This window comes from Diaporthe amygdali (genome assembly GCF_026229845.1).
Source record: "Diaporthe amygdali strain CAA958 chromosome Unknown NODE_4_length_2575358_cov_65_588622, whole genome shotgun sequence".
NCBI classification, from domain to species: domain Eukaryota; kingdom Fungi; phylum Ascomycota; class Sordariomycetes; order Diaporthales; family Diaporthaceae; genus Diaporthe; species Diaporthe amygdali.
The window spans coordinates 339,460-359,034 of NW_026517024.1; the positions used below are offsets into that span (position 1 = coordinate 339,460).

The following is a 19,575-nucleotide window of genomic DNA, read 5'->3' on the forward strand; positions in this document are numbered from 1 at the left end:
ATACCCTTGACAGACGAGACAGCACAGGCGGGAGGGGCGGTGAGATGAGAAACACCCTTCGATGCAGACTCGGCCGTCTTGAATTGCGCCGACAATAGTACACTGCCCAAAACCAGTGGTGCCTCGGCTGCAACAACCAGGACCCTGCCAAGGCAACCCGATACCCTGAATTTGTTGGGGTCAGATGTGCTCTCTCCCTTTTGCCTACTTCATAGACATGCCAGCTAAGAGTATTGCAATAACCGGCAGAGCCGACGGATACCATCTGAAACCCACAAGCCTGTCAACCTCTAAATCCGCCCAATACTTACAGAGGAAATGCCAGAACTGTTGACGGTGCCTGCAATTTGTCTCTCTACATCGGCCATCACGGTCAGCATCCCCTGCCTTCGATTCTTCCTTACCCACCCGTGTTCTATCTTGATCCCCCGAGTTCATGCAACGCCCGTCATCAAACCTTCCTCCCGGACCGTTGCAATGATCCATAAATCTCATCTGGCCAAGAGAAGCAAGCGCACAGGCTTGTGTCCGTAGGGCGAAGAACTTTGGAAGTTTCAAAGTTTTCCAAGTGCAATCCCTGGCTCATTTGTACAACTCCATCCCCGTTGACCCGGAGTGTTCTTTCCTTCGCGGCCCGGCCCCGAGTGAGGTTGTCATGCGCCTGGGATCTTCTTTATGCAGCATGCTTGCGCATTCACCCCTTGCGCGTTTGCACCACCAACAAGTTCTCTCAGCTTCAAATCCAATCTTGTCATCGAATATCGATCAAATGGACAACTCGCATGGATTCGCCACCGCCGGGGGTCGTCACTCAACTCACGGAGATCAGTCTTGCCACGCGTTGCAGTGCTATGCAAGCGAGGCGAGGGACTCGCTTGCAATTTCAGGCCCAACGCCGGCCGGCTTGACTGTAACGGGCATAAATCAACCACCTCTGGCCCGGAGCTTGGATCCCTGGGCTCTTGGAAGCTCCAAGAACTTCGAGGGTCCTCAGGGTCGCCTCAGGGTCGCCCGGGAGCTAGTGCTAGCCTGCAACACCGGACCGGCCAGCCCAAGGGTTCAGAACAAGGAATTCGTGGTTTTGCCAAATTGCCTCATCACGGGCAGGTCTTCCCTGGGAGATCAGAATTTTCCGAGTTGCCTAGTCACGAGTGGTGTCTCTGGTCTTGGTGTCAATGACTTGACAGGGTTCTCTTTGTCGCCTTCAGTCTTTGGCCGGCAGGAAGGTAGGCTATGGCTAACATTAGATGCTGCCCCTGGCACGGCTGAGGAGATAGATCCCGGCGATGTGCTACCCAACTACATGCTATGGGCAAGGCTAAGCCGGAGCATACTGGTGCAAATTGGTCAGCATTGCTCAAGTAGACACTCATGATTCAACAAGCTATTACTTGTCAGCATTCTCTCAGATACATTTAGTAATCACAGCCGTGAACTGTGACACACACAAGTGTGTGAGCCACCCCGTGTCTGTCGGAGTCTTTGCATCCCATTCTTGCTGTTTCACACAAAAGTGATGAAAGACTGGTCTGGTGTTATTGCTCGACTAAATGGTGTTCCCGTCACTGGTGATGACAGATTCTTGAACTATACTTGAATTGCAAGGAGATTCTCTTGTGCTATCCCCCTAGATACAAACAGCCTGAGGGCCACCAAGCTTGCGTATACTCTTTGCACTATCAACTATTACGATGTTGATTTGTTGTATAATCAATCTGCTGCAGCTTGGGAGCACAGCCAATTTACTCACTATGTTTGTTCTCATTCACCTATTGGTCCTTATTTCACATATAGATAATAGTCGAGCAATGCTAATGTCGTTTACATGATAATGACACAAGACGGCAACAGTGGAATTGTCTGGAAGCCCATCTGGTATCTTCCTATCAAATTACTGAAGCAGAGTCACAAGCTGTGATGATCGGTTCGATGGACAGTTCCAACACACGTCAACTTCTGGCAGGCTGAAATGGTCTTGCAACGAATGGAGAGTCTGCCATAATGGGAAGAGCAGGGTGGGAATAAAAAGGTTTGAACATGCAGTCACTGCATGGATCTGTTCTCCTGATCAGTGACCGTCTGATCAGTGACTACTGGGAGGAAGTCGTCCCCTCTACAAACGACTGTTCCGTTCCCTCTGATTGTCAGAGTTGAAATGGGAGATTTCTGACTTGGAATTCGTCCGAACTGTCAGGTGGCAGCTCACAAGACGCTTGCTCCAGAACGGCGTGGAGATGTATGAGGGCGCGAACAACAATATTTCACCAGTCACTGAGCCTCTCATGATCACATTCGCACTTCGAAATAAACCTTTCTGTTGCCTTTCTCCTACCGCCTCACTTTTGCGTTTGTGGACAGCCTCCCTTGGACAACTTCGTAGCGAGCCCACACTCTACTTGGCAGAGAAACTTCAGACAGCAGTGAATCCTGCTAACAGTCAAACATAAAGGTGGTGAGTTATTTCACAGCATTCAACCGCAGTTGATACCATCCCAGTCTTGGGAGCCTACAGTCCCCGGCCCACAGCCTCCCATCTCCTTCTTGCATGGCAGCAGTACTTGTTCCCGAAGTCTGGATCGTGAACTCATCGCTGATTTACAGGCTGGTTTACAGTCTTGAATTCACCTCAGCTTACTCCTGATCTAGGTCCAGTCACCATACACGAGACTGGATCGTGCCAATCACTTGATAACACAACAAATCCTCCACCACCAACTGTCTTCTGCACTGTTAGGTTCTGTTTGACCGCACAGTAAACAGCAGATTCTGTATCTTTTCTTCCCCGCTCACTAGGTGTCTACATCTCCCCTCTGTTGTGGCTCTTGATAGTCACCCTCTGCAGTCCTTGCACTCAAGAACGGTCTTCCTACCCTGCCTTGGTAGAAGCCCGTCAACAAACATACTCCCACCTCCCCACGCTGTACCAATTCTCATTGCACAGTCCTACTCGGAGAGTAAAAATGGATCGTCACACGAATTTCAAGTTGGCCACGATAGTGACCATGCGTTGCGATTATTGTAGCGCCGGCAACAGCACCAAAAACAAATTCGGTTTGCAGATGTGCGAGAATTGTTCTCTTCAGATTTGCCGCAAGTGCATTGAGAATGGAATGCTGGAGAAAGACGAAAAGCACCGAATGGATGCCCAAACCTTCGACGGTCTGAAGTGGAGGGATTCTGCCCAGCCTCAACGTTCCCAGAAACGCAAGGCGGCCGAAGTCACCGAGTCTGCGCCTCCCAACACGACCCGACGAGAACAGCACCAGAAGAAGCCTCGGAACCCCCTACCCCCTCAGGGCTCTCATCCATTTGGTGACCAGCACGGGCCTGCTATTCATGGAAATGGATCTCAGGACCCGAGAGTTTGGCAGCAAATGAATCCTCGCTCCAGCGGCGATTTCAACACGCCCGTTGATAACTATCAGTATGCCGGCCATGGCCCCTCTTCGTACGGCCAGCTTCCCCCTGGATACCCTTCCGGAGCTGCTCCATTGCCGCCACATGCTTTGCAGCATGATGTTGGAATGTCTAGGCCTGGCCAGCACGGTCAACTCCATAGCCAGGGAGGGCTCTCCATGCCACCAGGACCAATGTATGGACACCACTTTTCTACCGCTCCTGGATTGCAGCCGCAGCCTGATCCTCGTTTCTATGCTTTTGCTCAGCCATTCCCTCCAAACGCGTACGTGATCCCCCAGAATTCTGGAGATTACCATGGAGTTTATGCCCAGGCATACACTCCAGCCCCAATTCCTCAAGGCATTGCTGGCCCGGGATTCTACCACAGCCCTTCTCAGCAGCAGCCTCTTGAAGCCTCGATGTACAATGGCAGAGGATACGTGCCGCGTGGCAACATGCCCAATACTCGACCTGCTCCTGGCCCGGCTCAGTACCTCAGCCAGCCCTACGGCGGAAGTCCACACCCTCGCGCTTCACCATCTCAGGAGCCGCCCCAAGGCCGTGGACGGGAGAGCAGGCTCGCACAAGGCGGACAGAATCCTCGCTCTGCCCAGTATCCTCGAGAGGCTGGGGTTCGTACGCCATTGTCCCATGGGAACGCTGAGCAACCCTTTGGATTCTTGAGAGTGCAGCAGCAACAGCAGCAGCAGGCATGGGAGCAGGAGCAGCAACGGGCGCAACAAGCTATACAGCAACTATCGCAGCAACCCGTGCAGCAAACGATCCGGCGAAATGTAGAGGCCATTCCCCAGCAGCAACACCAGAAGCAGTTAGTGGCTCAGGGAGCCACTCGGATGGCGCAGCAGCAGGGACAACAGGCCCAAAAGCAAAAGCAGCAGCAACAGACGCGGGAGCAGAGACTAGAGCAGCATGGGCAGCAACGGTCTCAACAGCAACCCATCCGTCCCGTCACAGAGACCCGTGTTGTCAGTGGGCCTCCTCCCGTCACCACCTCGAGCCTTCAGGGTCTTCAGGAGTCACAGACGGCAGTCCCAGCTCCAGCACCACGGCAGGCGGGCCTGGAGACCAACATCATCGTCCAATCATCCCAGGTGCAGAGAAGAGACCACCAGCCTTCTCCGAACGTGGTGGACTACACGCAGCGGCCATTCGGCATCCCCGCGTTCGCCCGTGACCTTGCCGCCGGTCGATCCAGCCACTACGACGAGACCGCAAGGCGCTGGGCCGGCTCCCCGCCGGGCCACGCCCAACAGCCACGAAAGCAGGGCAACGACGACGAAGACTACATCATAATAAACGACGGCTGGCCTTATTCTCCTTCTGAAGAGTCGGACGACAGCGACAACACAGACCAGAAGCAGCCCCTCTCGCGGGCGTCGCCCGTCGACTCGACGCTGTCGGCGGAGCTGGATCAGGCCGCCAGCAAGCCCGGTGCCAAGAGCCTGCACGGCGAGCTGTTGGACGATCCGGAGGTCGCGCGCGTGCGGCGCGAGGAGGGCGAGCAGGCTGCGCTGGCCCTGGCTGGTGCCGCCAACACGCTTCATGGTGGCGGGCGCGGCCTCCACGGCGTTGCGGACGCCCAAGTTGTCGCCAATGACCAGCAGATCCAGCAGCGACAGGACGTGCTCAACGAGTACTTGCGTCATGAGGAGGAAAGGCGCGGTGCTAAGCGGCAGAAGAAGGAAGGAGCCAACGGTGACGGTGGAGGAGGTGATGTGGCCCGCGGTGGTGGTTCCGGACGTGGGGGCTCTCGTGGTGGTCCTTCTGGTGGTGTGGGTGTTTGAGAAGCCATTTTTGCTGGCCTCGAAGACGAGGAGGCACGAGTACGGATGTCGGGCGACTTGTGTGGTTGTAGGGAGGAAGAAAGTGCGGTTGGATGATGGTGTGACGACAGGAAGGCCCACGGCGTAAAACGCCGGTAGACAGACAGCATCTTTAGACAGTCCAGAGCAACCGGAGCCTGAACTTAATGAGGCGATGACCGAGCAAACAATTGATCAATGTAATTTGGCGCTGATTTTCACAATATCGGCTTCACTAACAGCAGCCTACAGATGCGCTTGTGTATGGAATTGATATTTCATCCCGACCTCTCGTGTTAGTCCACATAAGGTTCGGCCCGTCCCGCCAAGGATACGCGAATAAGAATACTACCAACAGCCAAATTTGGACTTCTCACTGGTGCCAAAATCCTATCTCGTAGAGCAGAACTAGAACATATTGAAGTCCTTTCGATTTTTTATTACTCTCTCATTCACAATGACATATTGACTGTTGACAAGCCCTGCATCGATCGGATCCTCGGCCGCATCACAGACATCCCTGGGATTCGCACTAGGGGCAGGCGGGCCTGCGACACTGTAAGGGGCGCCGTGAGGTTCGTCTCGAACTAGCTGTGGGGTGGTCTTGGATGTACGTCTCTTGTCATGATTTTGCGTCCCGCTGAGCCTTGCCAGACTCATACTTGCGACCTCGACCTTGTCATGGATGTCGTCAACGTTGCGGGGGTCGCAGCCGCTTTGCCTGAGGGTGTAGAAGTCCGTGTACTTCCTCGTGGAATTCTAGGTGTCGTGGATCATCCTCGTTTTTGTCATAGTCTTCGATCTTAGTGGAGATGCCGTGAATGTCCAACCATTCACTAGAAGAACACGGTCTGCTAAGCTGCAGCATGCGTAGATACCACATGGGGTTCATCATTTCTCTGGAAAACCCATCGTGGTGGTCGCCGTCCGCCACCCGATGTTGTTCACTCCGCGAAACAAGTAGTCTATACGTGCGGTGCACCCTGTAAGTAACTCTGAATGATCTCCAAACCAAGAGCTTTTGCACAGATTGCTTCCACACTCCACTACTCTTGCGACCAGGCCACTATGACCTAAGTATTATATTCGTAGGTTGTGAGATCCCTGTGACTATCTGCTCTGGAAAGAATCTACATGCTAAGTGCAGGTAGAATAGAGAGCTTATCCTGACACGCCACGCACAAAATTGGAGGCTCAGCTCTTTCTCCATCACGAACAACAATGCCATGTCCGTAGATGTATGAGTACCTAGATAACGATCCTTCTCCCCCGCTAGACTCATCCCTTTCTCTCTCAAACCTCTATCGTGCTAGTTCTGAAGCCGGTCATCATCACGGAGGCATCTCGCCATCAAGATGTAATTCAATGGCGTCCAATCTCTTCGCATGCCAAGCAAGCTACCTCAAATACTTCGTTCCAACATATGCACATTTGATACGCTGAGGGCCAGAGGCAAAAATATATCTGCGCCACTCACGAGTCGTCGAGACTCCTACGGATGTGGGCAAGCAGGAACGGACAGGGTTGGCCGGCGGCACAAAAAGACATGCAAGTACTGATGCAGATGATGAATAATTTCTCTTTTGAACTGGTCTTTTATGAAATGCTTTTGTACAAGCTGCAGGTCTCCCGCTCCGGCGGTTCTAGGCGCGCATCGGCCAGTCCCTCCTCTAACCCACCGCGTCCGCCAGAGACATGCCCACCTCGCAACCCCTAGAAACCACCCATGCTGACCGATTTGGAAGTTCTACACCTCTCCGATCTAATGCTGATGGACCAAACCGAATAATTTTCCAAGATAATGCAATGCCATTTCCAAGACCGCCCATGCGCAAGCACCCCACAATCTATAGCCATGCCGCCGCCTCATGCAGCTGGCGGTACCGGTGATCCCTGGCGGACGACCATGAGATGCGGCGGCGCTCCTTCAGCGTGGCCGCGAAGGCGTGAAAACGCTCGCTCGCCCGGCCGCAGGGCAGACAACCTCGCAGTCGCCCCGGCGGGCCGTCGTCATCGCTGCCGTCGAGGTAGCTTACGTCGCCCCTCGTGTACAGGGAGGAGCCGAGCGTGCCCCCATCGCTGCCTGGGTCGGGGCGGCCGTCCTACAGGCCATCCCGCTCGATTTCGTAGAACAGGAGGTATACCTCGCGCTGCATGCCGAGAACCTCCCGCGTGCTGGCCTCCTTGATCTTCTCGTCGCTGATGCGCCACCAGCGGTCTTGCTGTTTCTTCTTTGGCGGCTTGATCGTGTGCGCGGACGCCGCCGCGGTCCCGTTTGATGTGGGTGTCCCCGCCCGGCTGCCGCCACTGACGCTTCCGTGTTTCGATGGGGACATCTTTGACATTGTTGACCGGGCTGACGCAGCTATTGACCTCAGACTGCTTGTCTCGGGGTCCTTCTCCCTCGGTGCGGAGGTCGGCCCTAATTTGACAGATCCCCTGCTATTACCATTGAGATTCGGCGAGCTCCGACGACTCGTGTTGACGTGGTCTAGTGACGGGGTCGAGCCTGATGCTGGGGAGGGAAGATCGGGCGTGGCAGTCATGGGTGTTCCGTCCTCTGAGAACCGCTTCGTGGGATTCATCTGAGGCGTTGACATGGGACTAGCAGTCTTGCTGTAGATGCCAGAAGCTTGGAACGTATTTGGATTCGAGTACGGAGCATGAATGTTTTGCCTCCTGAAAGATTCGTAGTGGCCGCTGTGATGGCTGCCTTTGTGGGTGACAAGGCCTAACAGCTTGTATTTTCTGCGAAGGAGGAGCCCTCCTAGCGGCAACCGTTCTGGGAAAGCGACCTTTGCTGAGTTCTTGAGGGATGTCTGCCTGGCATAGATGGAACGGTTGAGGTGGATGGCCAGAATTTTAGGGAAAACCGTGACCCGAGTATGCCTGGCAATCTTGCGTCTCGGCGCATGCTTACTGTCCGGCAAGACGATGTCCTCTGGCGGCTCCTCTGGATTCGTATCTATTGCGCGTTGGAGTTTGTCCAATGCTTCTTGGACCTGTCTTTTGAAATCCTCGGACCTCGACTTTTCCATCTCAGCTTTAAAGACTTCCTGAGCGTGTACTAGCCTGCACTTTTCGCACTTGTAGTCCTCTATGTACTCGGTCTTGAACATGCCGTCGAAGCAGGCATTCAATGTTGTCGAAGTTGCGTCGAGCGGAACGCTGAGCGTGAGCGTGCAGAACCTCGACTCGGTCGGCCTCGGCTTGAATCCGCAGCTCAAGCACTCGATCTGAGACTCCGTCTTCCCTTCCATTGGGAAACCCTCCTCATCATCATCGTCCGGTGAGCTGAAGGCGACCTTGCTTTGCGTGGAGGGAAAAGTTCCTGGGCCGCGACCATTCTCAGCCGTCTCTTGACCTGCTAGCTCAGAGAGCCTCTGTTTGAAAGCGTCGCCGTTTATGTCGCCGGGCGGTCCGCTCGAGCTTTCCAGTCCCACTTTCCATCTGGCGTAGCCCCTTGCCCTGTGGCCCGCGTGGTATTCGTCACATAACCTCTCGGCAAGGACCTGTAGAAATTCCTGCGCATCCTGCTGCTGTCTGCTAATGCGCTGACGGAATGCCTCCTCCAGGCACTTTACAAGCGGCGCGGCAGTGATGGTCTTCTTGTATATCGGTCTCTCATTCAACTGGTCAAGCATTTCTTTCAAGCCCTGTGTGACGAGACCCCTTTGTTGGCCCTCGATCTTCCATTCCGGCTCCGACTTTATGTGCTCGTTGTCGCCGTTGGCATACTCCTTGAAGTCCCTCGGAACAGCCTGAGTATATATCCAGCCCTCGTCAATGGTGCGGCGGTGCATCTCCCGGATCAAGTAGACGCGCAGGTCGCCAAGGCCGGCGATAGCTTGTAATATGGAGTTGATGAAGCAGTCATTGGCCGGGTTGGCGAGGCCGACAATGACGCCCTTCTTCCGGCCGCCGCCGGTCAAGAAGTTGGTGGAGCTGGAGGCGGCGGCATCGCTGTCGAGGAAGTAGGTGGGCGCAAAAACATAGATGAGGGTTGCGGCGGCCAGAGACGCCCCGGCCGCGTAGGCAGCGACCGTTAAGGGCTTCTCCGGCATATCAGGAGTGGCGCACTCGGTGCAGCTCGAGAGGTGCAGAAGCACTGTTTTTGGTTATGCTCCGTGTCGATCAGGTCAGAGTCGTCGGGTGCGGAAGGGGTCGCTGGTCGGGATGGCGGGAGACTCGGAATTGGGCCGTGGGACCCGGCTCTCTGGCGACAACGAGGGCGAGGGGTCGACACTGATGTAACCTGCGCCGAGATGGCTCGTGTAGTCTATATGTGCAAGAGAAGACTGGCAAGAATCCAGAGTACAGTGCAGTACAGTCTCAGTACAACACAGCGACAGGGGCCGCGGGGAGGACGGTCAGACAAAAATCGAGCGCATCGAGGGGGGAGAGCAGTGACGGTGGCCGAGCAGAGACACGGCCAGGCCGGGGAGGCAGACGGCAGAAGAGAGCACCTGGAAGTCAGCAGGCTGAGGCACCAGAATTGAAGTACAAGGAATTCATCTCGAGGTTCTCGAGGTGCGGCAAGCAGGTACTGTGACAGTAGGCAAGTAGGGTGGGAAGAGGTGGGAGGTCGGGCTGTGGGTTGAAGCGGCTGTGGACCCTCCTGTTCCTGCTCATGTGTGTGGGGGGAGACGCAGGAGCAGGCGCAGGTGCGGCACTGCGGCTCGCGGGTTGCCCATCTGGCAGCAGCAGTGAGTGGGTCGCCTGTTCGGCTCTGGGCCCGGCATTGACCCAAGATCCGTACTCCGGAGGGGACGACCGACGAGCAGTCGTCGTCTTGTGCAAGGCATAAAGATGGCAATTTCTGTCCCCATTCAACGTTACCCGGCGCGTGTGTTTGCTTTTGCGGGCTTGAGGGCTCATCCTTGAACCAACCATCGAGTCCCTCGAGCTGCCAGCCATTGAACCCCGCCGCCTCATTCCTTTTGGAGGCTAAAGACGCCACCAGTCCGACCCAATTCAACCACTGCTGCGTTGGTCACGGAAGCCGTGACGTGTCGAAGTGCCTGCTTTGATCGAAGTGCTTATATGCGAAGTCATTTATTGCCCAAGTGCAACTACATGAAACGAAACGGGTGGTATGGTGTGGCATGTGCCTGCGAACATTTGGGCCTCCACAGAGAGGCGAGAGCCGCTATGGGAACAGGCTGAGGAAGGCTACAGTATTTGTTAGTTACAGTAGTTCAACTGATTTAATTAGATTAGACTCGTGGTCCCTAGACCTCAAGTCCAGCCACACCCAATCACTCAGTCACTCGCGATGAGACCTTGTCAAGACATTGAGACACAGCCTTGAAACCTTCGATAAGATGGATGCAACATTGCCTCCAGACAGTCGGGTCCAACGCAAAGCAGACAGGCACGCCTCCTCCTACTAACCACCAGTAACAGCACGTTACAAACAGTTGGCCTGAGCTAGTTGCTCGTATTCATCCAAAAGCGTGCCCTTTGCCAACCCGGTCTTTACAATATTGCGATGAATGTCTGTCTGGCTGAGGGTACCGTCCAGAGCGAGCACGAGTAACCATTCTCACCTTCTAGATATAATCGACTTGGGCGAGTTTTTTATCAGAAATTATTATAGGGTGTTTGTTTCGAGACAACCTGATGGACGGAACCTATGGCGGACCCCCCTCCCCCGGGGGGCGATATATCCCGGGAGTTCTGGGCCCACAATAGTATGAGACACCTCTAAACAAGTCTGTCGAAGGTATATACTTGCTTTAAGAAGTCCAGGCTCGGGACGGCACGGGATATATACCGTGACCGCCCATATTAACAACAGGAGCGTTAGCATTGTACAACTCCTCCTTCTGCTTTGTCGCAGCGCTCTTATGATTCTTAGCCTGGTAGCTGCCACTCAGACGGGTCAGCCCAGCGCATATAAGGATTAAGAGAACGAGTGGCTAAGAGTACATTCCTTACATCATGTCAGGGGCTCTCAATGGATGAGTAGCCAACTGCCTATCTCCCATAACAATATTTCTCAGCTTGTTTGATAATAATTGCTGGCCAGGAACTGCTGTCTGTGTATTGACTATTCTACCTGCCAATGATGTACAAATTGATCATCGCTGCAGACTCAATTCGTTAACTACGCAATTAGAATCTGACTATATGATCGGATCAGACCTTGTACAGAGTAAGCTGTCAGACACTTGAAACGATGCCCCCGTTTGGGTCAACATGGTCTTTTGCTAGAACAGCCATCACTTCATGTATCTGCTCGAAGTCAAATGTTGTCACCTGGTCTAAGCAAGTGCAGTTTCATGATATGTTGTTCATGTGATGGCCCAGGATCAGAATGTTCTGTCTCAATGCTATTTACCGCACTGAGAATAAAATGTACCAGCCCTAGATGCTTATTTCGTGGTTCACAGATTGCATTCCCTCAGTCTCGGTAAGGTGTATCACGCAGAAATACAATTTCATCTCACTTATCGTACAAGTCCACCCGGTACACCAACCCAATCGCGCCGCAACCCAGCCCGGGCATCTCAAGTTTCAACAACCCTGATCTTCCCCCTCAGCGTTTCTCTCCGCTTGTCCGCCCTGCTCCGCAAGCCCACACTCTGCCTCGCGCGCTGGAACAAGCTCGCGCTGGCGGATAGCGGGCTGCGCGACCCCGTAGAACCAGCCTCAGCCGGCGACCGCGGCGCGTCCGGCCCCTCAGACCAGCGCGGGGACTCGGGCGGTGGCGCCGCGACCCTGGCGGCCGCGGAGAGCTTGTGGTCGCCGTAGGGGGACGGCGACGAGGACGGCGTCGGCGCGCGCGACTGCCGCTTGCTGCTGCTGCCGCTGCCGCCGCCGAAGACCTTGGCCAGGATCGAGGTGCGCTTGCTGTCCTCCTCGTCGTTGTCGAAGGCGCTCCGCGCCGAGCTCGGGGGCGGGTAGGGCGTCCGCTGGGGCACGCTGTATTTCCCGGGCTTGGGGGACTCCCCGTTCGGTTCAAGCGGTGTTGGCACGCGGCCCCTGCTGGACGCGCGGCGGTCGGAGAGGCTCCCTGGCCTTCGGTCGACTGAGACAGGTGACGAAAGAGGCTGCGGTGAGGACGACGGCGAGATTTGGTCATGCCCATCGACGGTGAGGGCCTCGACTGGGCTGGCGTCCCAAACGAGGCTGCGCTGCTTGTACACAGGGGAAGATGGGCCCGTGTCTACACTGGTCATCAACTCCGAGGCGCGCGGGCTGCACTTGGTTGTGTCGCTGCCACTGGCGTAGTGAGGGACAACGGTGGCCGAGCTCTTCCTGGACGACCCCCAAGAGCCCGTGTTGCTGCTTTGGCGGTAATGGGCCTTGAAGTCTGTCAGCGAACCGCGCTGGCTGGACGTGTCTGTTTCCCGCAAAGCAAAACTGCTCAACCGAAGCCTTGGGGCCTCGGGGACGGGCGCCGTCGAGACGGGTCGACTCGAGGGGGTACTATAGGTGGGCGCGGTAAGTTGTGTCATTAACCCATTGGGGTCGCTGTGTAAGGAGTATTCAGAGAAGTCCGAGTCGGGCTCGCTGATCGTCGCTTCCAAGCCCTCCATGGAATATGTGCTGGAAGCTGGCGATATAGGGGACACTTCATCCGGGATCGAGTACTGCTCTGGTTGTTGGTGGGTCTCACTGGAGCTGCTCGAGCCGATATCCTCCAATCCTGTGAGCTGCTTGATCTTCTGCGCTGAGTTATGTAACGATGGCTCCAAGGAGGCCAGGCTCATGGACGGGCTGATATTTCCAGTCAGGCGAAGTATCTTCTGCCTGCTATGTCTCGGTTGAGGAGACAGTATCTCATTAGATGGTATCGTAGGAATGCTACTCGCGTCATTCTCTGGAAGAGAGCGGCTTCGTGGTGTTCCATTGCGACCGTCTAACATGACCGGTGTCTCATCACTCCGCTTATCCCAGTCGACATAGTGCCTGTTGTTCAAGTCTCGCTTTGATGTCTTGAAAGCGTTCTTCAAGTCTGGAATAGAGAATGATGTCCGAGGCGGAATGGCTGGCAACGGCTTCGCCTCGTAGTCGGCCGAATGCTTCGGCGGTGCAAAATCGGCGTCCATGATGATTGCCGGCACCCTGCCGGCGCCGACAACATCGTGGTGGCCCGTATTCATGTTCAGGTAGTATCACTCGCCAGTATCACCAAGCCACGGTGTTGTCCGGAGACAGCATGGATGCGAGATGTGCACCTGAAGGTGCCAACTGACTATATTGATTGTGGTCGCGGTGCTATCATCCTTTGGGGTCCAGCATACAAAGACGGCGTAAGATTGGCGCAGCCGACCAGCCGCTTTCAGCCCGTGTCACTTGACGATGCCATCCCGTCTTTTTTTTAACAAAGAAATGCACGATGGAGAGTAGATCCTACCGCATGCTTAGCTCAAACTAATGCTGCATTGCTGTCATTCATGATCAATGATGACGGACACTAGCCGCTGCCACAACGGGCGTCGGTGGACTTTTAAGGAGCACCAAGCCGACGTCCTTTGGCGTATGGGCGGATCATCGAACCGCGCCTCTGCCCCAGCTCATTCTGCTGAAGCTGAAAGCGAGATGTGCGTATCCAAGGGGGCCAAAAAGCCCAGCCTCGATATGTCGCCGTGTAAAAAAAGATCAATTGCAGCTTCAAATCCTTACGCACAGCACCACAAGCAGCCCATTGACTGTCAAGTAGTCTTTTGTCGTGAATCATGAGCGCCCACTTGCTGCAAGACTTGGTAAAGAGGGCACCAGGGCTTCCAAGCTGGCGCAAATGAGGACGCGTGCTGATTGGCGCTGTGTGCACATCTGCACAATGCCCCTTGACGCCGTTCTACGGGCGGGGGAAAAGAATAAGGATCTACCGCGGGTAGTCAGCGGTTTGAAGGCACCTGTTCTGTGGATCTGAGGAATCAAGCAGTGCCATTTGGGACAGACGTTGGGAAACACCACGCTGTGTCTCGGCTGCATAGCCTGGACCGCCAACCAGCAACCGGGAATAGTGCAAAATTTATGAATCAATCAAAGTCTCCGGCGTCGGGGGATTTTGCGCCCTTCCCGCGTTCGCCAAGAGACGGAAAGAGATCCTGCAGCCACCCCGGAACCCCGGAACGGCATTGGTGTTACCTGGCCTGGGGGACTGATTGACGACACCCCTTCTGGAAGGATTGTACCAGGGATGTCCGGGCTACACAGGGCATGTGTTTGTGTTGCCGTGGCTCATACAATGACGATCGGCGGGCGTGTGGGTGAGATGATAGCGATTACCCATAGAAACAGGCGTCTGGTCGCCGGCTGAATGTTGCGATATTTGATGAGAGGGAGGGAGATTTGTGACAGCAGGCAAAAACAGACGGCCAAGAGAGTCATTTGGGCCGACAGATCTCATCTAGCTCGAACGAAAGCCTGTCACAAACTGTCGCAGCTTGGCAATGCCACGTCGAATTGGAAGGGGAAAAGACGTGCGGATTTATTTCCATCTGATCCAGCAGCAAGGAGCAAGGGGGCTCGGTCCGTCGGTCTGTCTTCAGCCCATCAGTCCTCAGTGCTCATGCCCCCAGCCCCTGAGGAATGATTTGTGCTGTGCAGCTGTGAGGGAGGGCAGCGCGCGTTCAGTCTCTGTCAGAGTTCCCCTTCCTGGACCGATCGCCATCATTAGGCCCCACTTTTCGGTCGCGTCGTTGACAATCTTAGAAATGCTGAGGGGCAGAAGGTTCCAACTCCTTGCACCTCACCGCCTCCCACCATCAGCAGGACCACCACCATCACCACCACACCACCGACGATCTGCTGACTGACAGACAACAGAACAGGCGAAGCGCTGGGGAGGCTGTCTGTTCTTGTTCCTGATCCGGGGGAGAGCTGTTGCTCTTGCCGTGGTTGCTTTGCATTGCTACTCTGGTTCCCCGATGAAACACGCAACCAGTCAAGTCGGGGCGCCAAAGCACGGGGCCAGCCGACTCGGTGTCTGCTAGTGCAGGCCGTTCATGGACAACAACTGGCGAAACAGCTCTAGTGAACTAATCCGATGATGGGTGATGGCCATGTTGTGCCTTTCCTGCTGCCTGTTGGTCTGTTGATCTGTTGGGCTGGTGGTTGTCTGTTTTCCGCGGGTGAGCAATGCAACAGGTGAGACACAGCCATCCAGCCATCCAGACGAGATCCTCCTCGTGAAGGTGGAGCCGTATGGGATTGGCACCGCTTGACTTTCCAATCCTCCTTGGCCCTGGCCCCAGCCTGGCCCATACTAATTTGTGCGCGCGCACGCTGATGACTGGACACGTCGGATACCTCAGTCGGGCTCTGGCGAGCCCTTTGTCTGTCCTTGAGTCCTCCTGAGTCCTGGTTGCTGACGGCTATGGGTCTCCTGGCTGCTTGCGTCACTGGGACTGGCTCTCCCTCATCTCGACGGTGGATGCTGGCCCGACGCGAGTCTCCGCAGAGGCTCAGACCGATCGTGGACAGCTTGATCCAAGGATGGTCCCCAGAGTTTCCTTCCTTGGGCTTGGCCGACGTCTGTCCTGCCCTTGACATCCGAGTGGATATGGCAGATTTATTACCTCTCCCATCTCTATCTACTATCTAGACTACAACAAGGCTGTGCCCGTGAAAGCTCCTAGTGGCGCATTCCTTTGCGTGTGGTGGTTTCAAGCCTGGATCCAAGATCCAGCTCGTCGCATCTGCTTTCCTCGCGAGTTTCGTCTCGTCCTTTCCAGTTCAGTCCACGTCCATCTCACGTCACTTGCGTCCGTGACCGTCGCCTCCGGTCAATCGCGTCCCTCTCTCGCCTACTCCTGCCTTCCAAAGGGAGAGCTCTGTCACATCCGTCCACGGCAAGTTCGGACACAACAGAGCAGAGCAGAGCAGCCAACAGTCCTTCTCACCACCAGTAGAGCCTAGGCGACGAGAATGCGATACTCTTCAACAACTTCACAAGCCACCTAGGAATCACGCCGTGAATATGTTCCAGTCCTTACCTCGCCCCTCGCGGCGCTTCCTCATCATCCTCGCCTCGATCCTGATACCCCTCTATATCGAAGCTTTCCTCCACTGGCGCACCTTCGACATCCCGCGCCCCTCGCACGACCTCGACCCTCCCTTCCAGTTGGGCTGCCGAGAGCCAGACGTCCATGGCAAACGCGAGAACGCTGCACTGGTCATGCTGGCCCAGAACTCGGAGATTGACGCCGCTAAGCGCACAGTCGACTCTGTCGAGGCCAAGTTCAACCGCTGGTTCCACTACCCCTACGTCTTCCTCAACGACAAGCCCTGGGACCCCGAGTTCGTGCGCATCATGAACCAGACCGTCAGCGGGGAGGCGAAGTTCGAGGTCATCCCAGAGAGGGAGTGGACTTACCCGTCGTGGATCGACAAGGAGGCGGCGCAGCAGAGCATTCTGGAGCAAGGGGAGAGGGGAGTACACTACGGAGGCAGAGAAGGATACCATCACATGTGCCGCTTCTTTTCAGGGTACGTCCATGAGCCAAGCAATTTTGCGTGCACACTCAGTTGGTTTGGTGATTCTCGTGACTGACGGCAGATGCGCCTCTACAGCAAGTTCTACACCCTGGAAGCCCTGCAACAATACAAGTGGTACTGGCGACTAGAACCCAACGTCGACTTCTCGTGCTCGATCACCTACGACCCTTTTGTGAAAATGGCCCAGCACAAGAAAGTGTACGGATGGACCATGAGCCTGTGGGAGGAGGGCAACACCTGCCCGAGCCTCTTCCGGCACATGGCTGACTGGAAGGAAGCCAACAAGATCCCGACCAATGACTTGTGGAAAGCTATGATGTCGGCGTCCTGGCTGCCCTACCCGTTCCGGAGGTTTTTTAGCTGGCTGCCCCATCATGACAAGCTTGGCGATGTGTGGAGCATGTGCCACTATTGGAGTAATTTTGAGATTGCCGATCTGGACTTCTTCAGGAGCAAAAGCTACCAGGACCTTTTCCAATATCTGGATCAGAAGGAGGGCTTTTATCACGAGAGGGTAGGTCGCAACATTTGACGCCATTCGCACCACAAGGTTTAGGGTATGCTAACTCCAATGCTCCAGTGGGGTGACGCTGCAGTCCACTCCCTCGCGCTCGGCATGCTTGTCGGGCCCGAGCGGGTTCACCACTTCTCCGACTTCGCGTATCGCCACGGCAGCTACCAACAGTGCCCGGCCAACACGCTCGGCGGCCAGCTCGAGGGCTCGGTCGCGCTGGGCGACGCCCTGTACTCCGAGGAGCAGGAAGGCGGCGTCGGTTGCCGGTGCACATGCGACGCGAGCAAGCCGATCAACTTCCCGGGCTACTGCGCTAACAAGCTCAAGCAGCCCAACAGCCCCAAGCGGCCATGGCTGACGTGGTTCCTCTGAACGTGTACTGAAGATTCGTGGCGATGATTTTGCCAATTGTGAAGGGAAGAAGACCAAGAAAATTATTACGATACCCCCCCATTCGTTTCTGCTTTACTCTTGCCGGCGGAGGCAATATGAGCATGGTTCATGACTGGCGTTTTCCAAAGATAGAAGGGGTTCTGAGCTCATGACGGGATTGGCTTTCAAGACTCCAGTTGCTGTTTTGCACGGCAGCGAAGACAGTCTAGCTGGGCATAGGGCGGCGTTCTCAGACCAAGGAACCAAAAAAAGTCAGGTCGGAATGGCTTGATATGTACTAATTCAATTCTAATTATGATTGCGCCATCAAACTCCCAATCTCTTGAAACGTGGTATCATCACTGCGAAATGCTATGAAAAACAATTACCCAAGACCGTAACCCCTGGTGTAGAAATCGAACCGCCTGTCATTCTCACAAAGCCTTGGCAGAATAAGGAACAAGAAGCCCTATTCCTCATCGTCTTCATACTTGCCCTGATAGTCACCCAAAAGTATGTCGTCCACCGCCAGACCCGCATTGTTGTTATTCCGCAGCCACTCGGTCTCGACGCGGAAGAAGATCCAGACCCAACGGCGGAAGACCTCGAGGAATTCGATGACGAAGATGGAGGACTCGAAATCGACAATGTGATCCAGGTGCGGGCTGAGCTTCAGACTCCACGTACACCTTAGCATGAGATCCATCGCGATGACGAGGTAGTAGAGGGCCGGCCCGCCGACCATCAGCCTCCGCCGCAGGCCGAACGCGTGCTCAGGCGATTCGCGCTCGCGCTTCGGCGCGAAGAGCGTCAGGTCCCAATCCTTGGTGACGTCCCAGTAAAAGCTGTACAGGCTATTGACCAGGCAGGCGGCGACCCAAGCGCGGTACAGGCCGACCTTGCTGACGCCAGGGGCGTCGTTGGGCAGGTTGCGCTGCAGGGCGCTGAAGAGGAGCACCGGGAAGGCCGTGGCGTACTTGCACGCGTTGGCGAGGTGCTGGCCGCCCCAGCCGACGCTCTCCTTGTAGGGGGCGGCGCGCACGCGCACGAACTCGATCAGGCACTGGCGCAGCCGGATCAGGTACGGCAGGGCCATGATGAGCGGCACGAGCACCCTGCCGCCGCAGTTGCGGTCGGGTCGGTCGGTGGCGCTGCCGGTCTCGCCGTGGAAGAACATCATACAGATGCACACGAACAGGTCGCCGAAGACCTTGGCGTACGACGTCAGCACATCGGCCAGCAGGATGTCGCCGAACTTGCCGTCGCTGGCCTGCGCGAGGCCGCCGATGCTCACCCGCTTCAGCGTCGCCACGAGGCGGGACCGCCCGCCATGCGACAGCGCAAGGGGCCGCAACGGTAGGATGAAGAGCATGGCCAGGACGACCAGGTAGGTCATGGGCATCCAGTCATAGTAGACGACGAGCTTCGGATCGCGGTGGGAGAACAGCCAAAAGGTGACGATTGAGAAGGCCAGGGTCGACGATATCACGGTCGCGAGCCGATAGGTCGATCTGTGGTGGGGAGGATGGGAGGCTGAGGGCCGTTGTGGGTAGCGAATGAGCGAGGGCACATCAATCTTGAGATTGTAAAGATGGTGTAGGTTGATGCCCCATCCCCAGACAGCTGCAAGAGGAATACAGTGGTTAGCATCGGCCAGTGAAGACCTGTCAATTGGAGGGGGGGGGGGGGTTGGTGTCTTACCTAGGACGACGATGAAGGCGACGCGGTAGGGCAAGGGGAAGGTCAGGCTGAAGGAGTCGAGCTGTGGCTCAACCGCCGGGTCGCCGTCCATTGTGGTCGCCTGCCTATATCCGTCCTCCTATGAAGCGCTGTCTGGTAGCCGAATACATCGAAAAGGGTTGAATGAGAGGAGATCCCGTAGGACATAGGGCCTAGGGCGTCGAGAGGGCGTCGATTGACCAGGCTGAGGATGGAGGAAACACACCGATAAGCAAGCTACGTGGAGGTCGTACGTAGTCTCTACATGCACACGTCGCAGTTTGAAAAGTGCCT

General features: G+C 55.7%; 5 protein-coding genes across 5 annotated transcripts; 2 read left to right on the forward strand and 3 right to left on the reverse strand.

Annotated features, from left to right (window-relative positions):
• Positions 1-3,002: 3,002 nt before the first annotated feature.
• Positions 3,003-5,204, forward strand: J7T55_008281 (uncharacterized protein; the record flags this gene model as incomplete). The annotated part of the gene is made up of 1 exon (XM_053138582.1): positions 3,003-5,204. The coding sequence occupies one exon, from the start codon at positions 3,003-3,005 to the stop codon at positions 5,202-5,204; it is 2,202 nt and encodes a 733-aa protein (XP_052997558.1).
• Positions 5,205-7,324: 2,120 nt separating this feature from the next.
• J7T55_008282 (ubiquitin carboxyl-terminal hydrolase) lies at positions 7,325-9,286 on the reverse strand (the record flags this gene model as incomplete). The annotated part of the gene is made up of 1 exon (XM_053138583.1): positions 7,325-9,286. The coding sequence occupies one exon, from the start codon at positions 9,284-9,286 to the stop codon at positions 7,325-7,327; it is 1,962 nt and encodes a 653-aa protein (XP_052997559.1).
• Positions 9,287-11,734: 2,448 nt separating this feature from the next.
• On the reverse strand, positions 11,735-13,333 carry J7T55_008283 (uncharacterized protein; the record flags this gene model as incomplete). Its single annotated transcript, XM_053138584.1, has 1 exon — positions 11,735-13,333. The coding sequence occupies one exon, from the start codon at positions 13,331-13,333 to the stop codon at positions 11,735-11,737; it is 1,599 nt and encodes a 532-aa protein (XP_052997560.1).
• A 2,825-nt stretch (positions 13,334-16,158) lies between these two features.
• J7T55_008284 (glycolipid 2-alpha-mannosyltransferase) lies at positions 16,159-17,562 on the forward strand (the record flags this gene model as incomplete). The annotated part of the gene is made up of 3 exons (XM_053138586.1): positions 16,159-16,667; positions 16,752-17,190; positions 17,257-17,562. 3 exons carry the CDS (start codon positions 16,159-16,161, stop codon positions 17,560-17,562), a joined length of 1,254 nt encoding a protein of 417 aa, XP_052997561.1.
• Positions 17,563-18,031: 469 nt separating this feature from the next.
• Positions 18,032-19,354, reverse strand: J7T55_008285 (exs family protein; the record flags this gene model as incomplete). The annotated part of the gene is made up of 2 exons (XM_053138587.1): positions 18,032-19,185; positions 19,264-19,354. The coding sequence occupies 2 exons, from the start codon at positions 19,352-19,354 to the stop codon at positions 18,032-18,034; spliced, it is 1,245 nt and encodes a 414-aa protein (XP_052997562.1).
• Between the last annotated feature and the right edge of the window lie 221 nt (positions 19,355-19,575).